This window comes from Eptatretus burgeri, chromosome 7, assembly GCF_056783735.1.
Source record: "Eptatretus burgeri isolate ZD-2024b chromosome 7, Ebu_testis_v1, whole genome shotgun sequence".
Lineage (NCBI taxonomy): Eukaryota > Metazoa > Chordata > Myxini > Myxiniformes > Myxinidae > Eptatretus > Eptatretus burgeri.
The window spans coordinates 103,788,770-103,813,418 of record NC_140967.1 but is presented as its reverse complement, the minus strand read 5'-3'; the positions used below and the strand labels follow the sequence as shown (position 1 = coordinate 103,813,418).

At 42.8% G+C, this 24,649-nt stretch overlaps 2 protein-coding genes and 1 long non-coding RNA gene across 5 annotated transcripts in view; 2 read left to right on the top strand and 1 right to left on the bottom strand.

Annotated features, from left to right (window-relative positions):
• Nucleotides 1-261: 261 nt before the first annotated feature.
• On the top strand, nucleotides 262-7,053 carry LOC147023981 (uncharacterized). Its single transcript, XM_085890364.1, has 4 exons — nucleotides 262-376; nucleotides 1,414-1,544; nucleotides 2,872-3,032; nucleotides 5,361-7,053. The coding sequence occupies exons 1-4, from the start codon at nucleotides 262-264 to the stop codon at nucleotides 7,051-7,053; spliced, it is 2,100 nt and encodes a 699-aa protein (XP_085746490.1).
• A 71-nt stretch (nucleotides 7,054-7,124) lies between these two features.
• Nucleotides 7,125-8,961, top strand: LOC147023980 (uncharacterized). Of its 2 annotated transcripts, XR_015060494.1 has the most exons (5): nucleotides 7,125-7,611; nucleotides 7,974-8,030; nucleotides 8,133-8,215; nucleotides 8,483-8,650; nucleotides 8,784-8,961. It is a non-coding gene; the product is annotated as an uncharacterized LOC147023980 (long non-coding RNA). The 2 variants fall into 2 exon arrangements; XR_015060493.1 differs by having other exon boundaries at nucleotides 7,974-8,215.
• Nucleotides 8,962-9,600: 639 nt separating this feature from the next.
• The window catches only part of LOC147023979 (cadherin-13-like), a 91,725-nt gene continuing 76,676 nt past the window's right edge, over nucleotides 9,601-24,649 (bottom strand). For both annotated transcript variants that reach the window (XM_085890085.1, XM_085890087.1), the window contains exons 11-14: nucleotides 23,050-23,192; nucleotides 22,664-22,906; nucleotides 14,140-14,367; nucleotides 9,601-10,112 (exon numbers count right to left, since the gene is read on the bottom strand). In XM_085890085.1, coding sequence (XP_085746211.1) covers nucleotides 10,099-10,112; nucleotides 14,140-14,367; nucleotides 22,664-22,906; nucleotides 23,050-23,192 — 628 coding nt within the window. In that variant the 3' untranslated portion in view covers nucleotides 9,601-10,098. The remainder of the gene's footprint in view (nucleotides 10,113-14,139; nucleotides 14,368-22,663; nucleotides 22,907-23,049; nucleotides 23,193-24,649) is intronic.

Here is a 24,649-nt window from a genome sequence, read left to right as displayed (position 1 = left end):
TTGATATCGTCCTTGTGATTCCTCTTTCCCGTGAGGATGTGATGAGGAACAAGAGAGTTTATCTTTGTTCAGAAACTTGATCAAAATGGTGGTTTACACAGAGAAACAGTGCATTTCGATCTCTGATTCCACCGTCGTCACGGCACGGACACGGCATGGACACAGCACAGGCACGGACAAGGCATGGACACAGCACAGGCACGGACACGGCATGGACACAGCACAGGCACGGCATGGACACAGCACAGGCACGGACACGACATGGACACAGCACAGGCACGTATACAGCATGGACACTGCACAGGCACGGACACGGCATGGACACAGCACAGATACGGCATAGACACAGCACAGACACGGCACGGACAGGGACACGGCATGTACACAGCACAGCACGGAGACCATTGACAAAATGGGTGACGACTGCGTTGTCCCACCGTCGCAGGTTGACCAGGTGTCCTGTATGTCACGGGATTGTCCCGTTTCAAACATTCTTTGGACACCATTTGTGTCTGAGGTCAGGGCATGTTGTGTTCTACTGTCGTGTACGTGTCCGTACTGTGGCGTGGTGCTGTGTCGATGTGTCGCCACAGTGGGGGGGGGGGGGCGTCGAGTGGTGCTCAGGGAGAGGTGGGTATTGTGGGAGTGATGCTTGATGGGGGATGGTGGAGAGAAGGGGGGTGTTTGGGGTGTTGGTAGGTCGAGTGGGGGCGATGGTTTCTGGAGGATTGTGGGGGACGTTGTTGGGGGAGTGGTCGTCTGTGTCCACGTACTGGTAGCTGGGTAGAGATGGTGTTCGGGTTTTGAACGACGGCTTTCTTCCTCCTCATCGTGGGGATGGCATCCTCTCCCATTTGTGGTGAATAACCACGAGATCTCGCCATCTCTGTTGATCCATCACAGTTCTTCTCTATGACATCTTCTGAGCACAAAAGTGAACATTTTTAGGTCCGATCCACACTTGGGTATTTCGGACAAACCTCGTCCAATTTTGGCAAACTTTGGGTGTTTCCACCGTTGATGGAGCATGAAACTATCTCGGTTTGGATTACGTACTGTACAAGCACAAAGGACTCATCGACTCGGCATTTTTGTGGAAAATCGAATATTATTCTCCGTTTGAGTTAAATCGTACCACGATGTAACCCGTATTCAATGTGAGACGGATCTCACGGTGTACTGACGGGTGTGACGTCACGGCGAAGTTTGAAAACGGAGATTTCGACTTTTATCACAAAAGTACCTTTTTTATAAATCGCAAATCGCAAAAAGACACATCATATCTATTTTGTGGATTGTTAAAGGATAGATAATTGAGTCGAGGTGTTCTGAGCGTTGAAAAGCAATGTGAACGAGGGAAAGGGGGCGTGGCCACAGTACATTGTGACGTCACAATGTGAATTCCAACAATAGAGAACTCCAAAGACAGAGCGGTATCGTTACATCTTCAGTTCGTGGACAGCCGTGCAGCAGCCATGTTTTTTCCCATCGCGCTGTTCGTGTTCACCGTCCTCGGAAGTGGAACGTCCCGTCCATCACAACAGGTAAGGGGGGATTGTGAGAAATAACAATGTATTGTACTCGGGGAAGGTACAAAACACCATGGGAGTTACTTTCTTTGTAGTTTGGTAAATCAGGTCCGGACAGAGGATTTAAAATGGGGGGTTGGTGTGTGAGTGAGGGTGTGTGAGTGAGGGTGTGTGAGTGAAGGTGTGTGAGTGAGGGGTGTGTTCCTTTCACAAGTTGGATCGTTCAGAACATGATGGGTTGTCCCATCGAACACCGATCGAAGTTCGAGTTTAAGTTCAATTCACCAAGTGATTGGTGACAAGAAACACCACGTGACAGAAAAGGGAACACAAAGTGAATACACAGATTTACATCCATGGAGCCGACTTTACTTTTTATAACATCACAAGTAAATTCATCATCTTGAAACGTCGAGAATGTAACATTGTTTATATAATTTGTTTATTTAAATTCCCCCAAACAAGGCTCAAAACTCCTCAAGGTTTGGGGTTTGTATACCGGACGTGATGTAGTCGGTCATCACACGAACATCAATCAACCGATAACAGTAAAATTGGCGATAATGGCCAATCGTGTGTGTGTGTGTGTGTGTGTGTGTGTGTGTGTGTGTGTGTGTGTGTGTGTGTGGGTGTGTGTTTGTGTGGTGTGTATGTGTATGTGTGTGTGTGTGTGTTTGTGTTTGTTTTGCCCGTAAAGCAAAGACATCTTCTCTTGGCTGATTTCCCCTCCCCTCTCTCTGTCCCATCCACCCTCCCCCCATACCCCTGTCCCGCTCTCCCACTCTCTCTCTCTCCCCTCTCCCTCCTTTCTCCCCCTCCACCCCTCCCCACCTAATTTTTGGTCCTCCTCATTGTATTCCCATCAGTAAAGTGACAGGTGCTATTTTCCAATCTAAAATACATACATCTGGTTCGTGGAATATTAAATAATGATCCCAGAATGATTTCCCTCCGTGCCCTTGGAATCTCCTCTCTCATCATCACCCAGTTCAACAGTTTCTTCACCACCTGAACCTCATATTCACCGAGGCAGGTCTGTACTTCCACTGATATCAAATCTGGTCCCACTGATTTGCCATTTTTAATTCCTCCAAAGTCGGCTATCTTGCCTAACGGTACTTTTTTTACTTGTGCAAATCCTCGTGCAAACCCACACTCTGGAAGCGTAGTACAAACGATAAACTCTCGAACATTCCATGCGCCATTGTGTTTGTATTCCAAAAAAATTCAAGATCATGTTGTTGTTTTGTCATGAACTTGTGGATTTTGTAAAAATATTGTTTATTTTAATTTTAAATGAAATAAACATTCCTCCTTCCCCTGCCCTTGTCCATTTCCATAGGTTATCCAGAATGATGCTGTTGAGGATGGAGGGATGTCTGTGGTTCGTGACGTCATGTTTGTCGCGATTTCCTTCCTTTTGTTTTATGTTCTGATCACATTTGATCCGTCACGTTGGTTCAACAAGAAGGGGAGCCCCAAAAGAAAGCTCTGCATTCACTGGTAAAGAACACAAGTGACTTATTCATCAATATTTATCAAGTCTTCATCCACGAGGGAACAAGATCAGTCAGATATTTGAAACGAGTTCACTGTGTTTGATGTTATGTTGGATTATATGGGCTTGAATTTTTTTTTGCTAAATATGGAATATGTTGTTTTATTGCTGGAGTAGATGACAAGGTGTCAAAAATCCATTGGTGACAATGTTTTTCATTCAATATTTTTGGGCCATCTTGGATTTCAAAATGGCCACCATGTTCCACCAAATTTCATAATAACTCAGGCTGTGATGTCATATGAAGTCTGTTTTGGTGGCAATACCCACATTTATCATGCCAAGAAGTTAAAAACACACAATTTTAATTTTCTTGATGTTATGGATGGTGACCATCTTGGATTTCAAAATGGCTGTGATGAACAAACCCACTTTTGCTGTATTCATCAAAGTTAAATTTGGTGTAAATTCCTCATTTGTCATTTACAGGAAGGGTATAACTTTGGTAAGCCTTCAATTTGGTTAAACTATTTGTAATTATAGTTGTGTATTCAGTTACCTGGATGTCAAAAAATCCTGGGAAAGTTCCAACAAACTCTGTCTTGTAATTCATGAAAAATCTGCACTTCTGCAGTTCAGCAATGTCGATAAACTGCCCCTCATCTACGTGGTCTTGTAGAACACTGAAGAACTCTGTCTGTGGCAATAAATGCAACACTCACTGGAGGCTGGATGATTTCAAGTGATTTAGCTTCACAACATGGACGCTGAATATACTTTTCCCAGTTTTTTTGTGAAGCGGGACGTGTGTTGGTACAGAATGTCACGAGACAGTAAATCTCCAGAAGACAGCACGTCGGCAAGCCGAACTTTCCAGGCATCATATCAACTGCTGTTTACAATTTCTTGGATTGTTTTCTCCCATGTTACCAGGAATTGGCCCTTCTGGAGTTTTTCATGGACTTTTGGCTCTTCCTCATCTGTGGTTGGTTGACAAAATACACATTTTGATTTGACAAACATTGTACTGCTCAAACGAGTCTGCTTAATAGATTCTGAAGCACTGGGTTGTCCTCTGTCAGTGAAGTTGTGTCTTGTGAAGCAACAGCAAGTTTGTTTCTTCTTCTTCTTTCATCTCTATCCAGGTGACTCGGTTTTTTAATGTCAATCTCTGTGTCAAGTATCTTTCTCAGCTTGAAGCTCGTTTGCTGTGATTCTGATCAGCCTTTGTTCAACTCACACAAATTCTGGATTGTAATAATTTGTCTTTTTCTGGACACACTTGAGAAAAGTTTCAAATGTTGATTCCTTGAAGGTTCTGTATTGAGTATCAACAAGCTTTTCACCAGTACCTGTGTGGAAATACAAGAAGAGTTTAAGATCTGTCGTTGGTTTGGTGAACGGGAGCTCCTTGGGAGATGCCATCATCTCATGAAACATGAGAAGTTGATGATTATTCAAGTGAAAGAACAATGAGATTTTTGTTTTTGTAATAACAATCTGGCTGAAATAACGAAGGATAAGACATGGATAGATTCCATACGATGATTTCCTTTCCATTCAGATTGATTTTATTATTAAATGTGTACCCATTACATTTCCCAATTCATCAAATGCTTGTTCCTCATTGGCCTCCGTATTTTGTTACATTTTAACAAACAGTTTCCTCAAATCTCTTTCTAGTTACTGAGTGACAGTTTTTCTTGCAGCTCTTTCTTTGATAATTTGATCCATGGTGAATATTCTACAAAGTCCATTTACCATTATCTTAATCTATGATGAACAAGTGAAGTAATTTAATTTTTTTATATCCAGTACGTGATGATATGAATGATGTCCCACACATGTGACACAAGTTTCTTGTGAATATAAACTAAAACTCACCAACTAAGTGTTGATTTCCAAGGAATAGTTTGTTGGTCAATGTCGAAGTTGTGCGACAAAGTAATTCTGAAATGGATATTTTTAAATCCACGATGGCCACCAAATTATGTCATGAAAAAAATGTTACCAATGGAATTCCAGCGAAGTCAGACATAATTTACAATAAAGTCACAATTTCCTCCTTTAGCAAAACAAATGTTCAAGTTCATAACATCCTCCACTATTACATGAGATTCTTCAAATAATCAAGTGTGATTCATCGTTCCACACCGTTCCTTCGGACATTGTTTAAGTTATATCTGCAAGTTCCACATTCCGTTTCCTCCAGAACTGTAACACTCGTGGAACATGTTTGCTTATGTTTTACAAAACCATGTGTTCAATACTTCACATGTGATGTCATACTTTATTTTACCTTGAACTGAGAATGTTTGTTTGTTTTGTTGCAGTTTACGATGTCGATGTAAAGTGAAACAGAAAAATGAATCAAAAGATGATCCACCATTGGTAACGGAGATTCGGGAAACCGAACACCCTGAAATTGAGAAAGGAGAGGGAAAGGAGGTTCTGGAAATCACTGAAAAAATGGAGTTCAAAGCAAAACTGAACATTGGTGACAAAGAAGAAGAGGAAGAGGAATATCAAAAAGAGAAAGAAAAGGTTTTACGAGCAGAGGAAGAAAAACTTCAGGAAGATGAAGCTCGGTTGGTCGAAACTGAAAGAAATCTCTTACAAAGAGAGAAGTTTGTGCAGGAAATGGAACACGAGTTGTTGGAAAAGGACGTGCAACGGAAATTGGAAAAAGAATTATGGTTAAAGGAGAAAGAGGACCGGAAGAGAGGAGAGGAGGAACAGCAGAGGAAGAAAAATGAAGAAGAGCAGAGAAAAATGAATGAACAGGAGAGGAAAAATGAAGAAAGGCTCAGGATGAGAAAGAGAGAAGAATCCACACGAGCAAAGGAGCAATTCCAAGTCCGAATGTGGGAAAAACGCAAAAATAAAGAACTTGATCAGAAAATGCTGTTTGTAGAACACAGAATGTTCGAGATTGATAAGTGGAAGAAACGAGTGCAGCAGCGGGAGCGATACCTGCAGATCAGTAAAGAACAGGAGATGGAGCGACAAGGTGTGTTTGAAGTATTCATGAATGGGAAAGATGAGGAGATAAAGAAACGACAGCTTCGTATGCACCAACAAGGAGAGGAGGTTAAAGATGGAGAGTACCGGCTGCTTAAATTGGACGAAGAGACTCGTCTTAGAGAGAGAGAGCACCGGGAAGAACAAAAACAATGTGAAATTAGATGGAAACTGAAAGAGTTCATGTTTGTGGTACGAGAACGAGAGATGAGGGATAGGAAAAATAACGTGGAGTTAAGGGAGAAGGAGGTCTTGGAAAGAGAGAACAAAGTACAAAATGCAGGAAAGCTTGATGAGAAAAACGAGGAAGAAGTGCTTGGAACGAATGATGGGCTGGAGCAGCAACAGCAGAAACAGGACAATGTTGATTTGCTGCCGACGACTGAACTGAAGCCTCACATTGATGATGGGCTGGAGCAGCAACAACTGTACAGTGTTGCCCTCCAACAACAACGAAAGCCTCACTGTGCAGACAAGTTACATCATCAGAAACAGCACGATGTTCATCGACTGCCGTCCAAACGGGAGACCCACCATTCTTCTCAGTCTGAGTTTCTTAAGGATGAACGAGCGGAAATTGAAAGGCGCAAAAATAACCTCGTGTTCCGTGGAGTGAAGGAGGGAAAAGGTGAACATGACAAGGAGGCTGTGGCAAAATTAATAAAAGCCATGAACCTGGAGATCGAACCTGAACGGACTTTCCGCATCGGAAGATATGTTGAGAACATCTTCAGACCCATGAAAGTTGTTTTCAGATGCGAGTCTGATCGGAATCAGGTTCTTACGAACAATAAAAAGATACGGAATTTGAAGGATCCCTCTCTCTGGACAAGAAACATTTTCATCACTCCAGACTACACTCAGCTCCAAAGAGAAACACTGGAGATGCTGCTGAGTGATCTTGACAAAAAGAGAGAAAGTGATCCAAACGGGCGATACACCATTAAAGGAGACAAAGTCGTCCTCCTGAAGAAGCCCAAGGGTGAACCTCATCTCCGTCGATGACGAACATCCCACCTCATTTCCGTAAATGATGACCATCCCTCCTCATCTCTGAAGATCACGAACACCTCTCCTCATCTCCGTAAATCACGACCATCCCTCCTCATCTCCGTAAATCACGAACACCTCTCCTCATCTCCGTAGATCACAACCATCCCTCCTCATCTCCCATCCCACATAATACAGTCTCCTCTTGCTGCACACTTTAAAAGAAAGACAGAGTATATACTGTTAAAAACAATTTCCTTCAACGCACAGTCTCTTCCAAACAAGTGATTGTACCTGAGATCACATCGGAGCCGAAACCGAAACCTTTTTTGAAAGTACAGACAATGACAGGATTTCACTCCTGATGGATATTTTACATTTAATAAGAACAGGAACCTGAACTTTTCTCATGAGGGCACCAAAGCTGCAGAAAACCATGGTGGGGTCTTATTGTTGATGAAAAGGAATTCATCACCGACTTACATTGTTCATTGGCTTCCTCCTGAACGGAAACCTCACCGTGATGACGGACAGCAACAACAGAAGCCATGTGCCATGCAAGACCTTCAACAGGTAAGAACTTTTCATTAGCTTTTGACAGGTGGGGTGAACACACTGGGTGCAAACACAACCAACCCCAAGATCAAAAACACAACCAAGCCCAACATTGATGAAGAAGAATATCCTTAATTGTGGAGATAATTGTAATTATACTTTTTGTGGGAAGGTAACTTATTAACATGGTCATCCTCATGCAGAATATAAAACAAGAACTTTAACTCCCTTCGATTGGATGAGATCACCTGATTCATCTTTTCATCGATTACCTGTTCCATCCATGCATTTCCTTCTGTGGCCTTTTATGAACAAGTTATCAAACTGATGAAGATATCAATGTATTTAATCTTTCATATTTCTGTTGTTTTTTTCCAAAGACCCCTCAGAAGAGGTGCTCCTTCCTGCTCACCTGAAACCATCCCACCGGTTGGAACGTAAGTTGCCAAGATTCTTGTCTTACATCACAAATTATTGCAAACTTTGTCTAAATTACATGTTCTTCATGTGCATCGTGTCCCATTTTGTCTGTGCCTCAGAAGTGTTGAGGACAAACAAATATTTTGCTGAACTCGAATCCAAAGAAGCAGCAAACAAATCTTCCAGGTGGTAGAAGTCTGGCGTGAGTGTTAATGTATCCGTATCAAAGTCATTGCGTACACCTGGATGATCATTAAAATTGTTTGAAAAATCCAGTGGGAGTTTGTGATGAAGAATATAAAGATGTGAAATTGAAGATAAAATAAAGAAGATAATTTAACTGAGATGCAGAAAACAGTTGATAGGAAATAATATTTCCAGGATTGTGTTGGAAGGTATAATAATGATGGAGATGATGATGACAATGCTGTTGAGGGATTTTGACTTCCTTTTGTTGATGTCTGTGCAGAGGGAACAAATTTCAGTAACGGCCACTGGAGAAGAAGATGTGATGTTTGGCAGTGGATCAATCATCACTCCTTCGTACAAGCTCCAGGAATGGAAGATGAAATATCAGACTCTTACAGACAGATGATCCAAGATTTAAAAAAATAAACATCAGTCTCCAGAAGTACAGGTACTTAAACCATCCATCTACCTTATTTAATCACATCGTGTACGACTTCATCACTGGACACCATGCGTCACTTCATTACTGCACAAACACATTTACACTCCAACATTGTCTTTCACTTTTTTTGTTCTCCTAGCATCCTTCAGCTCAGACCCAGTGTACGAGTTGTACCTCGATGACCCAGTGTACGAGTTGTACCTCGATGACCCAGTGTACGAGTTGTACCTCGATGACCCAGTGTACAAGTTGTACCTCGATGACCCAGTGTACGAGTTGTACCTCGATGACCCAGTGTACGAGTTGAACCTCGATGACCCAGTGTACGAGTTGTACCTCGATGACCCAGTGTACGAGTTGAACCTCGATGACCCAGTGTACAAGTTGTACCTCGATGACCCAGTGTACAAGTTGTACCTCGATAACCCAGTGTACGAGTTGTACCTGGATAACCCAGTGTACGAGTTCCACCTTGATGAGTTGTTTGATTGTGAATTTTGTTATTTTTAATTCCTGTGAATAAAGTTAACCTAAAATCTCTTCTCCTTTCAAATCATATCATGTGCAAGTCAAAGGAATGGTGTCCAAAATTTCGTTATGAAAATGGCTCGGTGGGGATTACAAATCTTGAAAAAATTTCAAGTGGTTGTACATTTGTTTGTTGTTCTTTTCATTTGTTTGTAGGGTAGGTCAATTGGCTTTTCATGACAAGTGTGTGTGTGTGTGTGTGTGTGTGTGTGTGTGTGTGTGTGTGTGTGTGTGTGTGTGTGTGTGTGTGTGTGTGTGTGTGTGTGTGTGTGTGTGTGTGTGTGTGTGTGTGTGTGTGTGTGTGTGTGTGTGTGTGTGTGTTGGAAATGTTCCTTTTTTCCTGGATGTTCATGCTAATGAACACAATCAAATTAACCTTTTAAAATGATTTCATTCATAAATATCCAACATGAACCTTTCCTGCTTGCTGCACATATAAAAGGAAACATTTATTAAATAAGATCAACTCATCATAAGCATTAAAGCTTTGTACAGAAAAAAGCTGCCTCTATCATCATTATGATCATCATCCTCATTACTGTCGTCGTTAAGCAGCCACTTGCCATGCCTTGCAGTTTACGAGCTTGTAAATACAGTACGTACAGTACCAGCATCTGGACACCGGATATTGAAGTTTGACCGACAGATGAGCAAGCTGAGCCTTTGTCCTGTCTAACAACCTGATTGCAGGTTTGGATGTAAGGCATAATAGAATCCGTTTAACTTTTGGTGCGGCCCAGGTATTGCTCCTCTTTTGGGCACTTTGGTGACCCTAGTGACCCCTGTGGGAAGTATCTGAGCCTGAGAGTGACAGAGTGCACACACAGGGCGATGAAGGAAATGTGGGGAGTTGAGCTCAGAGAAACTCAACATGACGACAATGAAGATCGATTTCAGCAATAAATATCCTTGGCAATGATTCTTCCTTATGCGCCCTGTCCTGTGAAAACAAGAACCACAGCAGTTTTGGTTAAGACTGAAGAAAGCAAATGACAACAACGAGAGCATAGTACGATGATGCTTCAGCAATCTTAAACAATGTCCAAGGCTCACATGGGGATGACAGTGTAGCTTCGAGTATGTTTACTCATGTTAGCGCTGCCTGTAGTCTGGGTTCGACTCCCATTACAACTATAAACTGTCATCTTGGTGATTGGCAAGAAGGGCATTGCATCATTCATCTGCACCGTCGTCCTGTCTGTTAGCATTTTCTGGTGAACGTCAAAAAGAGTAGGCCATTGAGTGTTACCCCCCGCCCTTCCCCCTGCCACCCGGCCCAATCCCTCCTCCTTATAAATTTCCAGTTTCCCTCCTAAGAGTTTCCTTCTGCATCGATCTTGTCCACCCCCATGCATCTTCTCCTGCCCCTCAATCCTCCCCACACCCATTCTTTATCTCAGTCGGCCTCTATCTTGGCCTTCAACTCTGCTGTTCGTGTTTCCTCCCCTTTCTCAACGGTTTATTTTGCCTGCTGTGGCCTGATCCGTTCAGTGTAATAATTCTAGGTCTTCCACGAGTCTTGACTATGTATACCAAAAAAGGGTGGAGGAGCTCCTTATGAGTCAACGGCCATCCATATCTCGTGCCCAACTGTATCTGTGGACGTCCTCCTGCAGTTGGGTTACATTTCAATTTGGAGGTTGGTGGCAGGATTTGCACTCTGGCCACCGAAAAACCGTTCATTCCGCAAAACACGAAAAGCACCAAAAAAAAAAAATCTGAAAAATCACTCCATGGGAGAAATATCACTCCGTGGGAGAAAAATCACTCCGTGGGAGAAAAATCACTCCGTCGGAGAAAAAACACTCCCTGCCCTTCGCAGGGCAGCTCGCTGGATGACAGGATTTGGGCAAAGCCTTCAGGACCCCTAATCTTTGATGACAGGAGGAAAACCACGGGGTAACCTTCCCGGGTCAGATTGCGGTAATGTGTGTTGGGGTGGTGCTGAGGTGTCGTTCACCAGATGGCGGTCTCCTTGGGTTAACCTGAAGCAGTCACTTCGGGTGGGTGCCTGGAATGTCCTATCCCTTGGAGACGATGATCACCTGTCTCTGTTATCATCTCAGCTCAAGCGTTTGGACATTGGTATTGCAGCACTCTGTGAGGTTCGGAGACCGGATAGTGGCGAGATCATGGTGGGTGGTTACACCGACTATTGGTCTGGTCGCTCTGATGGTTATCATGCCCAAGTAGTTGCTGTAGCTGTGTCCAATAAGCCGAGTCCAATGATAATTGAGGTAACACCGGTCAACGAGCGTATTATAAGACGAAAGATTTGTCACTCCTTGGGTGTTGTTTCCCTGATCTCTGTTTATGCTCCGACTGAGGCGAGTGATCTCACTGTGAAGGACACATTCTACTCCACACTCGAGTCTGTGGTTGATCAGTGCCCCAAGCGAGATACATTTCTCATCCTGGGGGATTTCAATGCATCGACTGGAACTGACAGGGATGGTTATGAGACGTGTGTTGGTCCCCATGGGTCTGGAACTGTGAACCAGAATAACACTAAGTTCCTTGACTTTGCAAGAAGTCATGGACTTAGGGTGGCTGCTTCATGGTTTCAGCGCCCACAAGCTCATCACTGGACTTGGTATTCCAATGCTGGCGGTGTGGCAAAGGGGATTGACCATGTCCTCAATGATGGTCGCTGGAGGATGATCCAGAACTGCAGGGTCTACTGAAGTGCTCAGTTCCTCAACACTGACCACAGGCTTGTTGTAGCAACTCTAAAGTTTCAGCTTAAATCCAGGAGAATGGTACCATCCCAGTCGAGGCTGGATGTTGGCAAGCTCAAGGATGAGAGGGTAGCTGAGGAGTTTGCAAACAGACTGAGTGGAGATTTGGGAGGTCTGGGTGCTTTGGGGATCCTGAAGAGTTGTGGAGTGCCTTCAAGACCACCATCCTCGATGTTTTCGGTGGATGTCTTGGAACTCACCAAAGGGCGAAGAACAATTTTGTCTCTCAAGGGACACTGGATACCATTGACCAGAGTCGCAGGGCTAGGCTGATTGGCAGAGCTGAGCTGTTCAGGGAGCTGAGGCATAAAACTGTACGTGCACTAAGGGTGGACAAGGAGGTCTATGTGTGAGGAATCTGTGAGGGGGTAGAGCATCACCTGTGATCAAGTGATTCTCATCCCGCTTGCAGGGGAATTCGCACATTGCGTTCCTCGAAGCCCATCCCTCGGTGTACTGCATTTAGAGCGTAGGGTGGTCGGCTCTTAACAGAGGAGTCCGAAGTGAAGGCCCATTGGGCCGGTTACTTTGGGCGGCTGTTGGATGTCAGGGGTGTTACTATCACTGTTGTGACCCTCCAATCAACTGTGGTCCACCTTCGTTTGTGGAAACACAGGCTGCGCTGAACCGGTTGAAATGAGGCGAAGTTCCTGGGATCTGTGCCATCCATGCTGAACTTCTGAAGGCTGGTGGAAATCCTGTACTCATGTCATTGCATGCAGTTCTGTGCTCTGGTTGGAACACATGCATCATCGCAAATGAATGGAAGAGAGGCCTTGTTGTCCCTCTCTGGAAAGGGAAGGGTGATCGCCAAGACTGCAACAACTACCGAGGGATGACGCTGCTCTCAGTGCCGAACAAAGTGTTTGCTCGCATAATTCTTGATCGGATTCGCCACCATCTGCTTGAGCACTAGCGCCCACAGCAGTCAGGAATTTCACCAAAGAGGTCAACGATTGACCGTATCCTTGCTCTTCGGGTCCTCAATGAATGCAGATGAGAGTTTCAGCAGGGGCTGCTTGCAGCTTATGTTGATCTCTGTAAATTATTTGATTCAGTGAATCGGGTTGCCCTCTGGAGGCTTCTTGGTTCTTCGGGGTGGGGGGGTGCTGGCCCCCACACTTTTCAGCACTTGTATGGAATGGATTCTGGAGAGGACGTGAAAGAGATCAAGCTGTGGTGCATCATTTGGGAATGTCAAGATCTCTGACCTTGATTTCACAGATGATGCAGTCATCTTTGAGGAGACTCGAGATATACTTTTGGGGGCCCTCGAGGTGCTGATTGAGGAGTCGGAGCCGCTGGAATTATGAGTTTCCTGCGTCAATACTAAGATCCAGGCTTTCAATGACGTCTTGGATGCCGCTATCCTGTCTGTATCTGTTTGTGGTGAGGATGTTGAGACCACGGAGAGATTCACTGACCTTGGCAGTGATATTCATGTCTCTGCTGGCTGTGTGCCAGGAGGCATCTGCCTGGGTGATGGCCAGATGCAGGCCCCTGGAGTTCCGGCGGAAAGTGGACGCAGCGACGCGCTGCTCCGGAGCATGCTCCCATACCTCTATCTTGCCCTTAAACTCTTCTGTTCGTGTTTCCACACTTTCTCAACTGATTATTTTGCCCTGCTGTGGCCTGATCCATTCAGTGTACTAATTCTAAGTCTTCCACGAGCCTTGACTATGTCTACCAAAAAAAAAAGATGAATTACTTGGTATCCTTACCAATATATAATGCACGGAGAGGTGTTTGTTTGTTTGTTTGTTTGTTTGTCGTGGTACTTCTCCCACAGTTCTGGGCCGATCACATCCAGATTTGCTGTATGGGATCAACATGACTCCAATGAGTGCAGAGGGGTGTTTTTATCTTTGCCGGTCGAGGTGGATGCAAATTCTCGATGTAAATGTGCATCATGTAGCTCCTTTCCAGGTGCGACAGGGTATGACAAGTCCCCCACCCGTTGCAGTACATTATTCCTGTCCCCATGTTTTCTAGTAGAGTGAGGTGTTTTGAATTATAAGCAGAAGATATGTTTTTGCTTCATTCATGTAACCCAGGTTTTTTGGGGGGTTTTTCTCGGGAGTGATTGAGGCAGCTGTCAGTTGCCTATACACCACCCACATACAGATATGTATCAGAAGAACGTGTTGTGTGCTTGGAATGAGATCGCCCGGAGTGCAGGTACTCTGCTAGTTTAAATAATTAATGGTGATGTTGGGTTGCTATAGTTACCGGATAAGAAGGTAGATGAGGTGAGAAGAGTCAGAAACCATGCCAAGCCAAAGAGTTGCAGCCGCTCACCACCCGAACACGTTTTCTGTCCTTCCTCACACGGACATGTCGTCACAGACACCGTTGTGCTTCCAGTCAATGAAGGAATCCCATTATCGGATATCACAAAGACCAAGCTCTCTGTGCCGTGTCTGGGGGTTTCATTCGATACCAATCTGGTGTGCGTTCCTGCGGTATGTAACACGGGGTGGGGAATCATGTTCACAAAGCACTTGGATTGAAACAGCGGATCAAAAGTCTTGACAGCATTTGAGCGTGGGAATGACAAAACAGTGGGGAACAGAAACATTAGGAAATCAATGGAAGGGAGAGGGATGGGGTGGGGAACACGGGGTAAACAAGATGGACAGACACTACAGGGACTACATATGCCTACATATTGCCACCATCCAAACTTTTGTGACGTAATCTCGAAATTTACTTCATCGAGAGACGATCACAAGGATCTGAATCAATATCATCCTTGATCAAGTTTTTGTGCTCATCATTGGATCTCAGTTATTCAGCAAAAACAAAGTAAGCGGGGTCCCTTTTAGGGATACCTGGACCTCAGGAATCCATTGCCTGTATTTCAATGCTCTGGAGAACCTCTTGGATGCTTTCATTTTGGACTAAATGAATCACGGCCGAGATCATACGTACGGGTCCAGGGTAGGTTGGAGTGTTCGGAAAGTCTCTTCAGGCGTCCACACGAGCCAGTTCACCCCTTTCTCATCATTCAGTGGAGTGAGACTTCTCCAAAGGACGTTACTCAGCTGTGTAAATCCGTTTGCTTGTTTGTCCACGTCAGACATTTTTACATCCAAAGCCAACGCAGAAATGATGACATTTTGCACACCATCTCATTCAATATCGTCCTGTATCGCGATCTCAGTATAAGAGGAGGCTGCACACATGCTCGGAGGACGTCGAGTGCACATGAGTTGACTTGGAACAAAAATGTCAAACTTGTAAAACTGTCCTTAATCACAAAGATGTCTTTTAACAGGACTTGTAGCTTAATGGAGTGGTTCCAACGATGCCATTTTTATTGCTCTTTGAGATAGGGGCTGCAGATTGTCAAAAAGTGCCATTAAAATGGCGGAACTGGCAACCAACTTCCTACCAACTACTTTTGGTATTTTTTTTTTTTATCAAGTAGGGGCCTTGACAAGTTCACAAACCCAAAATACCCAGAATACCTTTGGGGGAACATGCTTAAATCACGTCATCAAAATGGTTGCCAAAATTGTAAAGTTTGGCATTGTGTACAGGTGCTGACATGGTACCTAACCTTTTATATCGTAGTTTTACTTGAGCAAAGGTATTGTGCACAACAGTAGAACAAATGGTAACCATCAATGTGAAATGAACACCAGGGGGCACGAGCAATATGGCCGCCAGTGTATTCTCTCTCTCTATCGAGTGCAGCCTGCGGCTGCTGGTTGCATCATCGGTTGGGACGCGGCTATGCCGCTGATGCAGTGTCCCCCTTACCGGTACACTGGTGCTCATTTTGCCGACCTCGGAAGGATGACAGGCTGAGTCAACCTCCTGGTGTATTTTAATTCAGCGGCCAACGAGGCTTGAACTCAGGACCCTAGGAGCCCAAGCCGCAACCCTAACCACTAAGCCAACACCAGGCTATGCCAGTGTATTGAAATGGCATTTTTCTTTTCTCCATATTTGATGAATACAGTGGAAGAAATCTGATGTTTGCTTTCATGATATCGTTCCAATAATATTATACATGTATAAAGAGGGACTTGGCTTATTACCAAAATAATGAGACCTGGTCGGTTACACGATGTTGATTGCGACATTAAATGTAATTGTTCCTTTGGTTGTTTTGTTTTTTTCCAGACATACTGAGCTTGACATCCACACATTAGTGATCGACTACTAATTCAAACATGAGGAGGTTGGCTCAGAGTTGATCGTCAGCTTTAAAATTATTCAGTTTGGTTTCATTCCTGTTTTATTCCAGCTGTTTTATTATCAGTTGATGATATTTATTTCAACGTTATTAATTTCTATTTCATTATTGATTACCCCAGAGTTTAAAGTGACGAGCAGTTAACCGATAGATTTAATGATGTTCATTTTTGTTTCATTCTTCGTTCAATTCTTCTTCATTGTCGATTCATCACAGAGTTTTACCATGACATTTAATTTGTCTGTTTATTTATTCTTCGCAAGTTTACCGTAACACTTCAGGTTCACTCTTTTCTTGGATTTCTTCGTTCAACGTAATATTACCGTGGATACCTTATCCTTATTTGCTGTATTCTTGTTCGTTTATATACCTTGTATTCATTTCTGCATCTGTTACTGTGCATTTTTCTGAGAATAGATTCATTACTTCTGTTCAAGGTCCACATCTTTAGATGAGAACAATGGACGAGCAAGAGCCTTCTACAGGTAGGGACTCCGATAATGTCTTGCGGACTGATATTTGTATAATTTGCAAAGGAAAGAAAGGACCTTTATCTGAGAAAGAAAAGACACGGACAATTACATCGAAGGGATTATCAACTTTTATAAAATCATGCGAGGAGCGACAAGATGAGGTTGCTGATGAAATACTGCCACTTCGTGAGACACCTCAGGTGTCCCAGATCCGATTTCATTTTTGCCTGCAAATCTCCCGATACGGATTCACAAAAACGTCAAGCAGCACAAAAATGCAGACAAGAAGGGAGTAATTCCAATGACCACCAGCCAAAAGTAGCCAGGCTGCCTAGAGAAAAAAAAAACATATCAGCCTTTTCCTGGGATGAACAATGTTTCATTTGTGGAGAACCAGAGAATAAAAAGAAAGGAATAAAACTTACAGCAGCAAATATGAAGCCGGCAGAAGTTCGTGAGAATGTGTTTCAGGAAATCAGGATGTTGTCCAACGTCTTTCTTTTTGAGAAGGATATATTTGCAAAGAATGCGAAATACCACAAGATATGCTATCAAAACATGACCTCTTCAAATACCAAAGAGGCTAATAAGCGTAAAACAGAGAAATAAAGTGTTGACTCTACTGTCAATCAAGCAGCGAGAAATGTCAACCTGGAATTCAAGGAAAGCTTGGACGATGGAATACCAGTGCTTCTATCAGACTTGTGCAAACATTACAGAGAATGTTTGGTCAAACTGGACATGGATCCTGACATTGCCAAACAGACACGGTCATTTTACGTTAAGGAAAAAAAGTGTGATCGAAAATTTTGGAGACGAGATAGCATTTTACAGTCAGATAGGATTGCCGGATGTTGTTTGCTCCAGTAGCATAACAGTGGGACATTTAGTTAGAGAGATGGCTAAAGTGTCAAAATCCGATATCGAGCAAGACCTGGTTGAGAATGATGATGCTTCTGGTTACAACAATGATTCCCAAATACTTCACCCTGCAGTTAGTATTATTCGCAGAGACATAGAAAAATTTCAACCAACAACTGAATACCCGAATACCCAAGAAATTGATCTTAATGCATCAGCTGCGTTTGTTCCTGACTCACTCAAAAGCACACTCCAGTGGCTTATTGACAAGCAAGCGTTTGGTTCAGCAGACCAAGATTACAAGTCAACAGAGACTACCAGACGTAGATACATTTCTTTAGCCGAGTGCCTTATTTACTGCAGTCGCCGTGGTAAAAGTCAAGTTATACCACCATTCCATGTTGGCCTAATGACCCAATTACATCATGAAGATAGTAGCAGAAATCTGATTGACACCCAAAATTCCTTTGGGGTGTGTGCGAGTTATGATGAGCTTAGGATATTTCAAACAGCTAACTACAGAAGACCAGATCTCTACAGCTGAAGATGGAGTCTGTGTACCTCCAGGACTTCTGCCGAGGTCATCGGATGGTTCCCTCATTCAGGAGGGTGATGACAATGGCGGTTATTTTGTTTATGTAATTTAAGCAATGCTCCTCCATAAGGATTGTGGGTAATCTTTATGTGTTACAAATCAGATATAAGGCCTTCTAAAATTATTTAAATCAGATGCTAGTATCATTTTATTACAGATCAGGACACAGGGACCCTCAATGTAAAAATAAAATACAAAACCTTAATAAAAATGGAGGCAATCTTGATGACGTCACTTGAACATGTTCCCCCAAGGGGATTCCGGGTATTTTTGGTGTGTGAAGTAGTCAGGGCCCATACTTTATAAAAAAAATATCAAAATTAGCTGGTAGGAAGCTAGTTGACACTTCACTCTCATTTTCATGCTCAATCTGCAGCCTGAAGAGCAGGAACCCTTGGATTTAGAAAAAAGCGTGATGGACATGGAAGGAGCACACACGATTATACTGTATATCGTAATACTTGTCGAAGCAATCGAAAAATATCGAAAAGTAAATGAAAGGACACCAACAAACAACAAGAGCCACAATCCATCCATCAGGACCATACCCTGTACAGAGCAGTGGTGTCACCAAAGCAGTCTCCTGGGCTATTGGGCGTAATCCTGGACAGGTCACCACTCCAACACAGGATACTCAAATGGCTCCATCATCTCAACAAGCTGGTACTCATTTTGCTAACCTCAGAAGGATGACAGGCTGAGTCAACCCCACCTGGTATTAATTCAACAGCCAAACGGGATTTGAACTCAGAACCCTAGGATCCGAAGCCCACCGGACTAACCATGAAGCCAACATGGGCCTAAGAGCCACAATGACAGCAACAAAAACAACTACGTGTTATAAAATACCATTTTTAGCATGTTTCACTTCCTTTTACATCCTCATTGAGATTCACAGATAGACACGCAATATGTTTGTGAAGTACAACATGCTGTTTTCTTTAAATTAAATCTGTCAGTGAAATGACGTGCCTCATATTATAGTACATGTTAATTGTGCAGGATTACAAATAAAGTGAGGTGTACGTGCGTGCCATCATGTGCTATGCTTGTGCCAAGTTTGAACAAAATCGGATCATTCATGTCTGAGAAATGGTTGTGGACGTGTTCAACATCAGGGTTTATTTTTTTTCAAATAAAATGGCCGCTGGTTGGCCATCTTTGATCACTTCATGAAACAAAATGACGTGCATATGTACGCCATCATGTGTTGTCTTTGTGCCAAGTATGAATAAATTTGGTCAATACAAGTCCAAGATATGGTCACGGATGCACGCACGCACGCACTGACACAAAAATTGAGATGAAATCCATAAGCCCCCATTTTAGACAGTCCAATGGGGGATAATAAACGAGTTCATAGAACACGTTACCCCCATGCAGGGTTCAAGTATTTCCTTCGATTCAAATAAAATGATGACTTTAAGGATCATTAAAAAAACATTGCAGAAGTTTAGCGCTATTGAAGTAGTGTTCTATCCACCACACCACCTTCGATAGCATGTCTGAGTACTGTTTGAAAGTACCAAAAAGGTAATTTGTGTTCTGCAGTGTTCAAGCATATAATTCAATGCAAATAAGACTTTTAAGCATCTGAAAATGTAAGTCCCTTCTGCATCCACTGCTTTGTATTTGGATGGAATTATTCCGCACGCTAAACATCACAAAAACAACAAAAAAAATTACAAAAAATTGTTGATTTCAGGTGACCATGACCTTCTGATAGATGTAGTCACCTGAAATCACCCTGTTGCCTCAAACCTATTTTACCTAAAAATTACCTTTTATTACCTAATAATAAATAAACATTGGGGCAATACCCCTGGGCGCTCAACTGTGAGCGGCTGGATAAGAGAACCAGGGATCCACTGGTAGGCACGGACGACCCACAAAATATGTCATGGAGAAGAAAGTAAATAACGATGGATTTATTTTGATGCCGTGAACAAACTTTGGTACATGATGACATCATGGGTGATGAAAGTTGTGGTCAAGTTTCATCGGAATTGTGTGTGTAGTCTCAGAGAAGAGAGCAAATATATATATATATATATATATATATATATATATATATATATATATATATATATATATATATATATATATATATATATATATTGTGGGGCAACCTCCACGTAGAACCAATTATTTTTCATGTTGCGAACAAACTTTAGTACATTACGGGTGATGAAAGTGGTGGTCAAGTTTCATCGGAATTGTGTTTGTCTTTTCGGAGAAGAAAGCAAATACATATTTTTGGAGGGCAACCCCCCTGAAACCCCTTTTGACCACGATTTTTCTGATGTCATGAACAAACTTTGGTACATCACATGTGATGAAAGTTGTGGTGAAGTTTCATCGGAATTGTGTGTTTCATTTCTGAGAAGAAAGAAAATACCTCTTTTGGGGGACAACCCCCATAGACCCCCTTAGGGGGTGATTGTGTTTTTGTTTTTTTAATGCCATGAACAAACTTTGGTACATACATGGTGGTGAACATTGTGGTAAAGTTTCGTTAAAATAGTATGTGTTGTTTTAGAGAAGAAGTTGAAAGCATTTGTGGATGGACGGACGGACGGACTGACAACGCACCGTCCCATAAGGTTTCCCCGGGTCAGGTGAGCTAAGAATTACCTATTATCACCTGAAATCTTAAAAACCTATTGCGTGAAAACAATAGACTGCAGTGACCCAATATGCGAACCCTGCTCAAATTTCAAGTCAATTCGAAAGAAATTGATGATTTTGTGACCTTGACCCTTGACTTTTTGATCAAAAAAAAAAATGCTTCATGCTTAATTGGTGAACCAATTCAGTGCCCAAATATGCAAATTCGTTTAAAATTTCAGGTCAATCGGATGAAAATTGATGATTTTATGTGACATTGAACTTTGATATTTTGACCAAGTTAATTAACAAAAGCACAAATGATAAAAAAGTTATAGCCTGGACAGACTGACAGACAGACACACACTTGCAAAACCCCATCTCCTGCTGCACAGGGGAATGATGGGCTGATAAAGGTTCTAAGTCATATCTATCCTAATAAAAGGCAATGTGTGTGTGTGTGTGTGTGTGTGTGTGTGTGTGTGTGTGTGTGTGTGTGTGTGTGTGTGTGTGTGTGTGTGTGTGTGTGTGTGTGTGTGTGTGTGTGTGTGTGTGTGTGTGTGTGTGTGTGTGTGTGTGTGTGTGTGTGTCAGTGTGTCTCCTCCATAACTCTAAAACTATAAAACCGAGCAGCCTGAAACTTTACATGCATACTAAGAAAACTCCAAGGAAGTGCAAGAGTGAAAACTGGGTGTTTGGGTTAATTACAACACCCCTTTTGAAGATAATTAACGGCCTTATTTAATTATATCCTTCACTATCCTTGGCCACCTTGCTGTCTGGGTCTTGACGCTTTTCCTGGGTAACCTCGCTGGGGTCTGAAGCTGCCATGTTTTTTTTGCCTGCTCAACCACGCTTTGACTTGGAACAGGCCGCAACGATTTCTTTACGATAAAGTTTTTTTTTCACTTTCTTCACTCGTATTATATATCGAATGCCTGTTCATCGTAGCTACGAATTGCTGGGTACTTTGCAATGCTTACAAACGCTCGGAGACGCCAGACGTTTGTGGCCTGACATTTCGGGCATCTCCAGGAGGTGTATGTTAAATGTGTTGATATTCCCGTGCCAAACGAGCAGTTTCTTAACAACCATTTTGTTGGAGTGCTTGCTTGAGTGCTTAAGCCACTTGGCGAGCACTCTCCAAGCTGCTTGGCTGTTCGTTTCGGTTAAAGTATCCGTGCTGTCAATGGAACATCGATTAGACAGACTACGTTTCCGCCTGTGTTGGGCCTTGTGGTGCCGTGCGGTTGGTGTCTTCGGAGGTGTCTCATCTGCTGGAAATGTGCAATTTTATTTTTACAGGATATCATGAGAAATCCTGTGCAGATGATATTCGATGGACATTCCTGATATTGTAATATAACATCTCTTGTAAAACTTAGTGTTTCAACACTCGAAACATCACCTTCACTTTGCTTCCCATGGCAGTTAGCATAACGTTCACCAACCTTCAGTAAATAAAACCTATTAATAGAATAATGTCCGGTCTATAATCTCAGGTGTGCAAGGCAGGAGGAAGGTAAAACGTTGCACAGACCCTCATAGTGCAGGGACCAAACCATTCTTCACGGATGACGCCACAGTTGATATCATCAAATAAGTGATAACCTAAATTGCTATCTGCATATGATCTCTGATCTGTTAGGAAAAAACTTCTAATTTTTGCACAGACCTAAATAGCAGAGTCTGAAACACATAAATGTTCTTTCACCGTCTGAAAATGGCACGATGAAGGTCATTATTTGAGCATGTGTAAGTTTCATGGGTCAGTCTGTGAGTGTCACATCACATTTTTATCCATTTCAACAAAATCTCGACATTTTGACAATATTTTAACTGAAAGTTTGAAACACATCCTCCTGTTTTTCAACCCTTCCTCGGTTACTTGGTTACAACTCCAATGTGTGTTTAATTTGGTGCCGAAATCCTCTGCAAGCATGTCACAACAATCATATACCTCCCCGTCGCTAACCCCTTCCACAAACCTTCCACAGACCTTTACATTCTCACCGTTTATGGGACGAAGTTTCCATCCCAGGTTTGCCTTGCTCGTGGTTATATCCCGGGGGATCAACTGAAAATGAAAAGGTGGGCCGTGAAAAGGGAGGTCGTCATCCTTGATATGCAGTATAGGGTTGGTGGACTTCTCTCCTTCACAAAGGACGACATGTTGAGGGGAGACGACCGGGGCATTGTCATTCGTGTCAAGAAGGGTTAAGATCAAAGTTGCACTCCCTGTTGCTGGAGGATCACCTGCAAAGGAAGAAGAGCACTGGATAAGCAAGAAATAAAATGAAGCTTTTACACATTCTCCTGATTTACTGTTAGCTCAGACAGTAATAGTTGTAATGCGATGTCGAATGAATTAACAAGCGGCGAAGTGAGTGAAGGCCTACCTCTGTCAAAGGCAATGACTTTTGCAGTGTAGATGTTGTTTTTAACTTGGGGCGATTCTCTGTCCAATTGTGCTCTTGTCCGCACATGACCGGTCTTTGGATCGACCTCTAACCATCCCTCTGGATCATGCTCCACAGCAAAGCTGTCACATTAGAACACAACAGGTCAGACAGCCATGCAATCAACTAAAAGTTATGAAACCGCAATGAGGTGTGTGTGTGTGTGTGTGTGTGTGTGTGTGTGTGTGTGTGTGTGTGTGTGTGTGTGTGTGTGTGTGTGTGTGTGTGTGTGTGTGTGTGTGTGTGTGTGTGTGTGTGTGTGTGTGTGTGTGTGTGTGTGTGTGTGTGTGACCTGCCTCCTCTCAAGGGATTAGCTTTTCATATGTAAATTAACTGTCATTTTTCCATTGTGCTGTTCATTATCTGGAGGTTAGTACGTCTGTCGCTCATGTTCATCCAACGTGAGCCTGTTATCTGGCAACATCGAGACCAGCAAACTTCAGCAGAATAAGGAGGCAGGGATTTGTAATTACTCCAGAACACCAACACAAAATGGGTTATTATTGGGAACCTCAAGATCAACTAGAGGGGGAGCACTCGGTAGAGTGCAAAACCTCCGCCGCCAATACTGCGAGGTCACTCAAGTGAACCTGATATCCTATTCATTCAATTTGACGTCAACAGTGCTCACAGAGTGATAGTTTGCAACTTTCCCTTTTACTTTTAACTTTTACATACTCAATTCATTCATCATAACTAGATTCCTTGAGACAGAAATTGATTTTATGTGGGTATATCCACCTGAAGTTCCAAAATCAGCCGCAATTATAATTTTGGCATGTTTTTTTTGTTGGAAATTACTTAAAACATGTAGAAATGCAAAAAAAAAAAATCGAAATTTTGTTGAAAAAAGTTGCAAAAATTTTTTTTCTCTAACAATTTTTTTTGGGGGGGGAGGGGTTGGAAATCACTTAAAACATGTAGAAATGCAAAAAAAAGAAAATTCAAATATTTTTTCAAATTGGCCGCCATAGCGGCCATATTGGATTTTGGACCAAGTCCAAAATCTAATGGCATGATCCTTGGACCATACCTACCCCCCCCCACCAAGTTTCGTCGAAATCCGTCGAGGAGTTTTTTCGTAATACTATTCACAAACAAACAAACAGAAAGGGGTGAAAACGGTAACCTCCGATCTTGGAGGAGGTTAAAAATAGGTCGGACAGTGGGGATCAGAAAAAACACGAAAACAAATAATTACGTTCATGAGTGTAATACATAAATAAATTAATGGGAAAACAAACAAAACATGAGGAAATATGTAAAATACCTCGTTTTAATTGCCGTAAACACACAGACATTTTTAACATTCCCGGTCACCATCATTTACATCAAAGAATAAAACATTAATGACAATATTGAACAACTCAACTTTGGAGAAGAGGAAGAAGTGTTCTAGGACGGGATTCCGTGCACGGGTGCTCGAGGACGGACGGACACCGCGCACGGGTACTCGAGGAAGGACACAGTGCACAGGTGCTCGAGGGAGGACACAGCGCACAGGTGCTCAAGGAAGGACACAGCACACGGGTGCTCAAGG

Bases quoted from the DNA above. Each gene is read 5' to 3' on its own strand.
- LOC147023981 (XM_085890364.1), top strand. From the start codon at position 262: ATGGACACAGCACAGGCACGTATACAGCATGGACACTGCACAGGCACG. The intron at 1,545-2,871 runs GTAAGGGGGGAT...CCATTTCCATAG, and splicing joins CGTCCCGTCCATCACAACAG to GTTATCCAGAATGATGCTGT. The intron at 3,033-5,360 runs GTAAAGAACACA...GTTTTGTTGCAG, and splicing joins AGAAAGCTCTGCATTCACTG to TTTACGATGTCGATGTAAAG.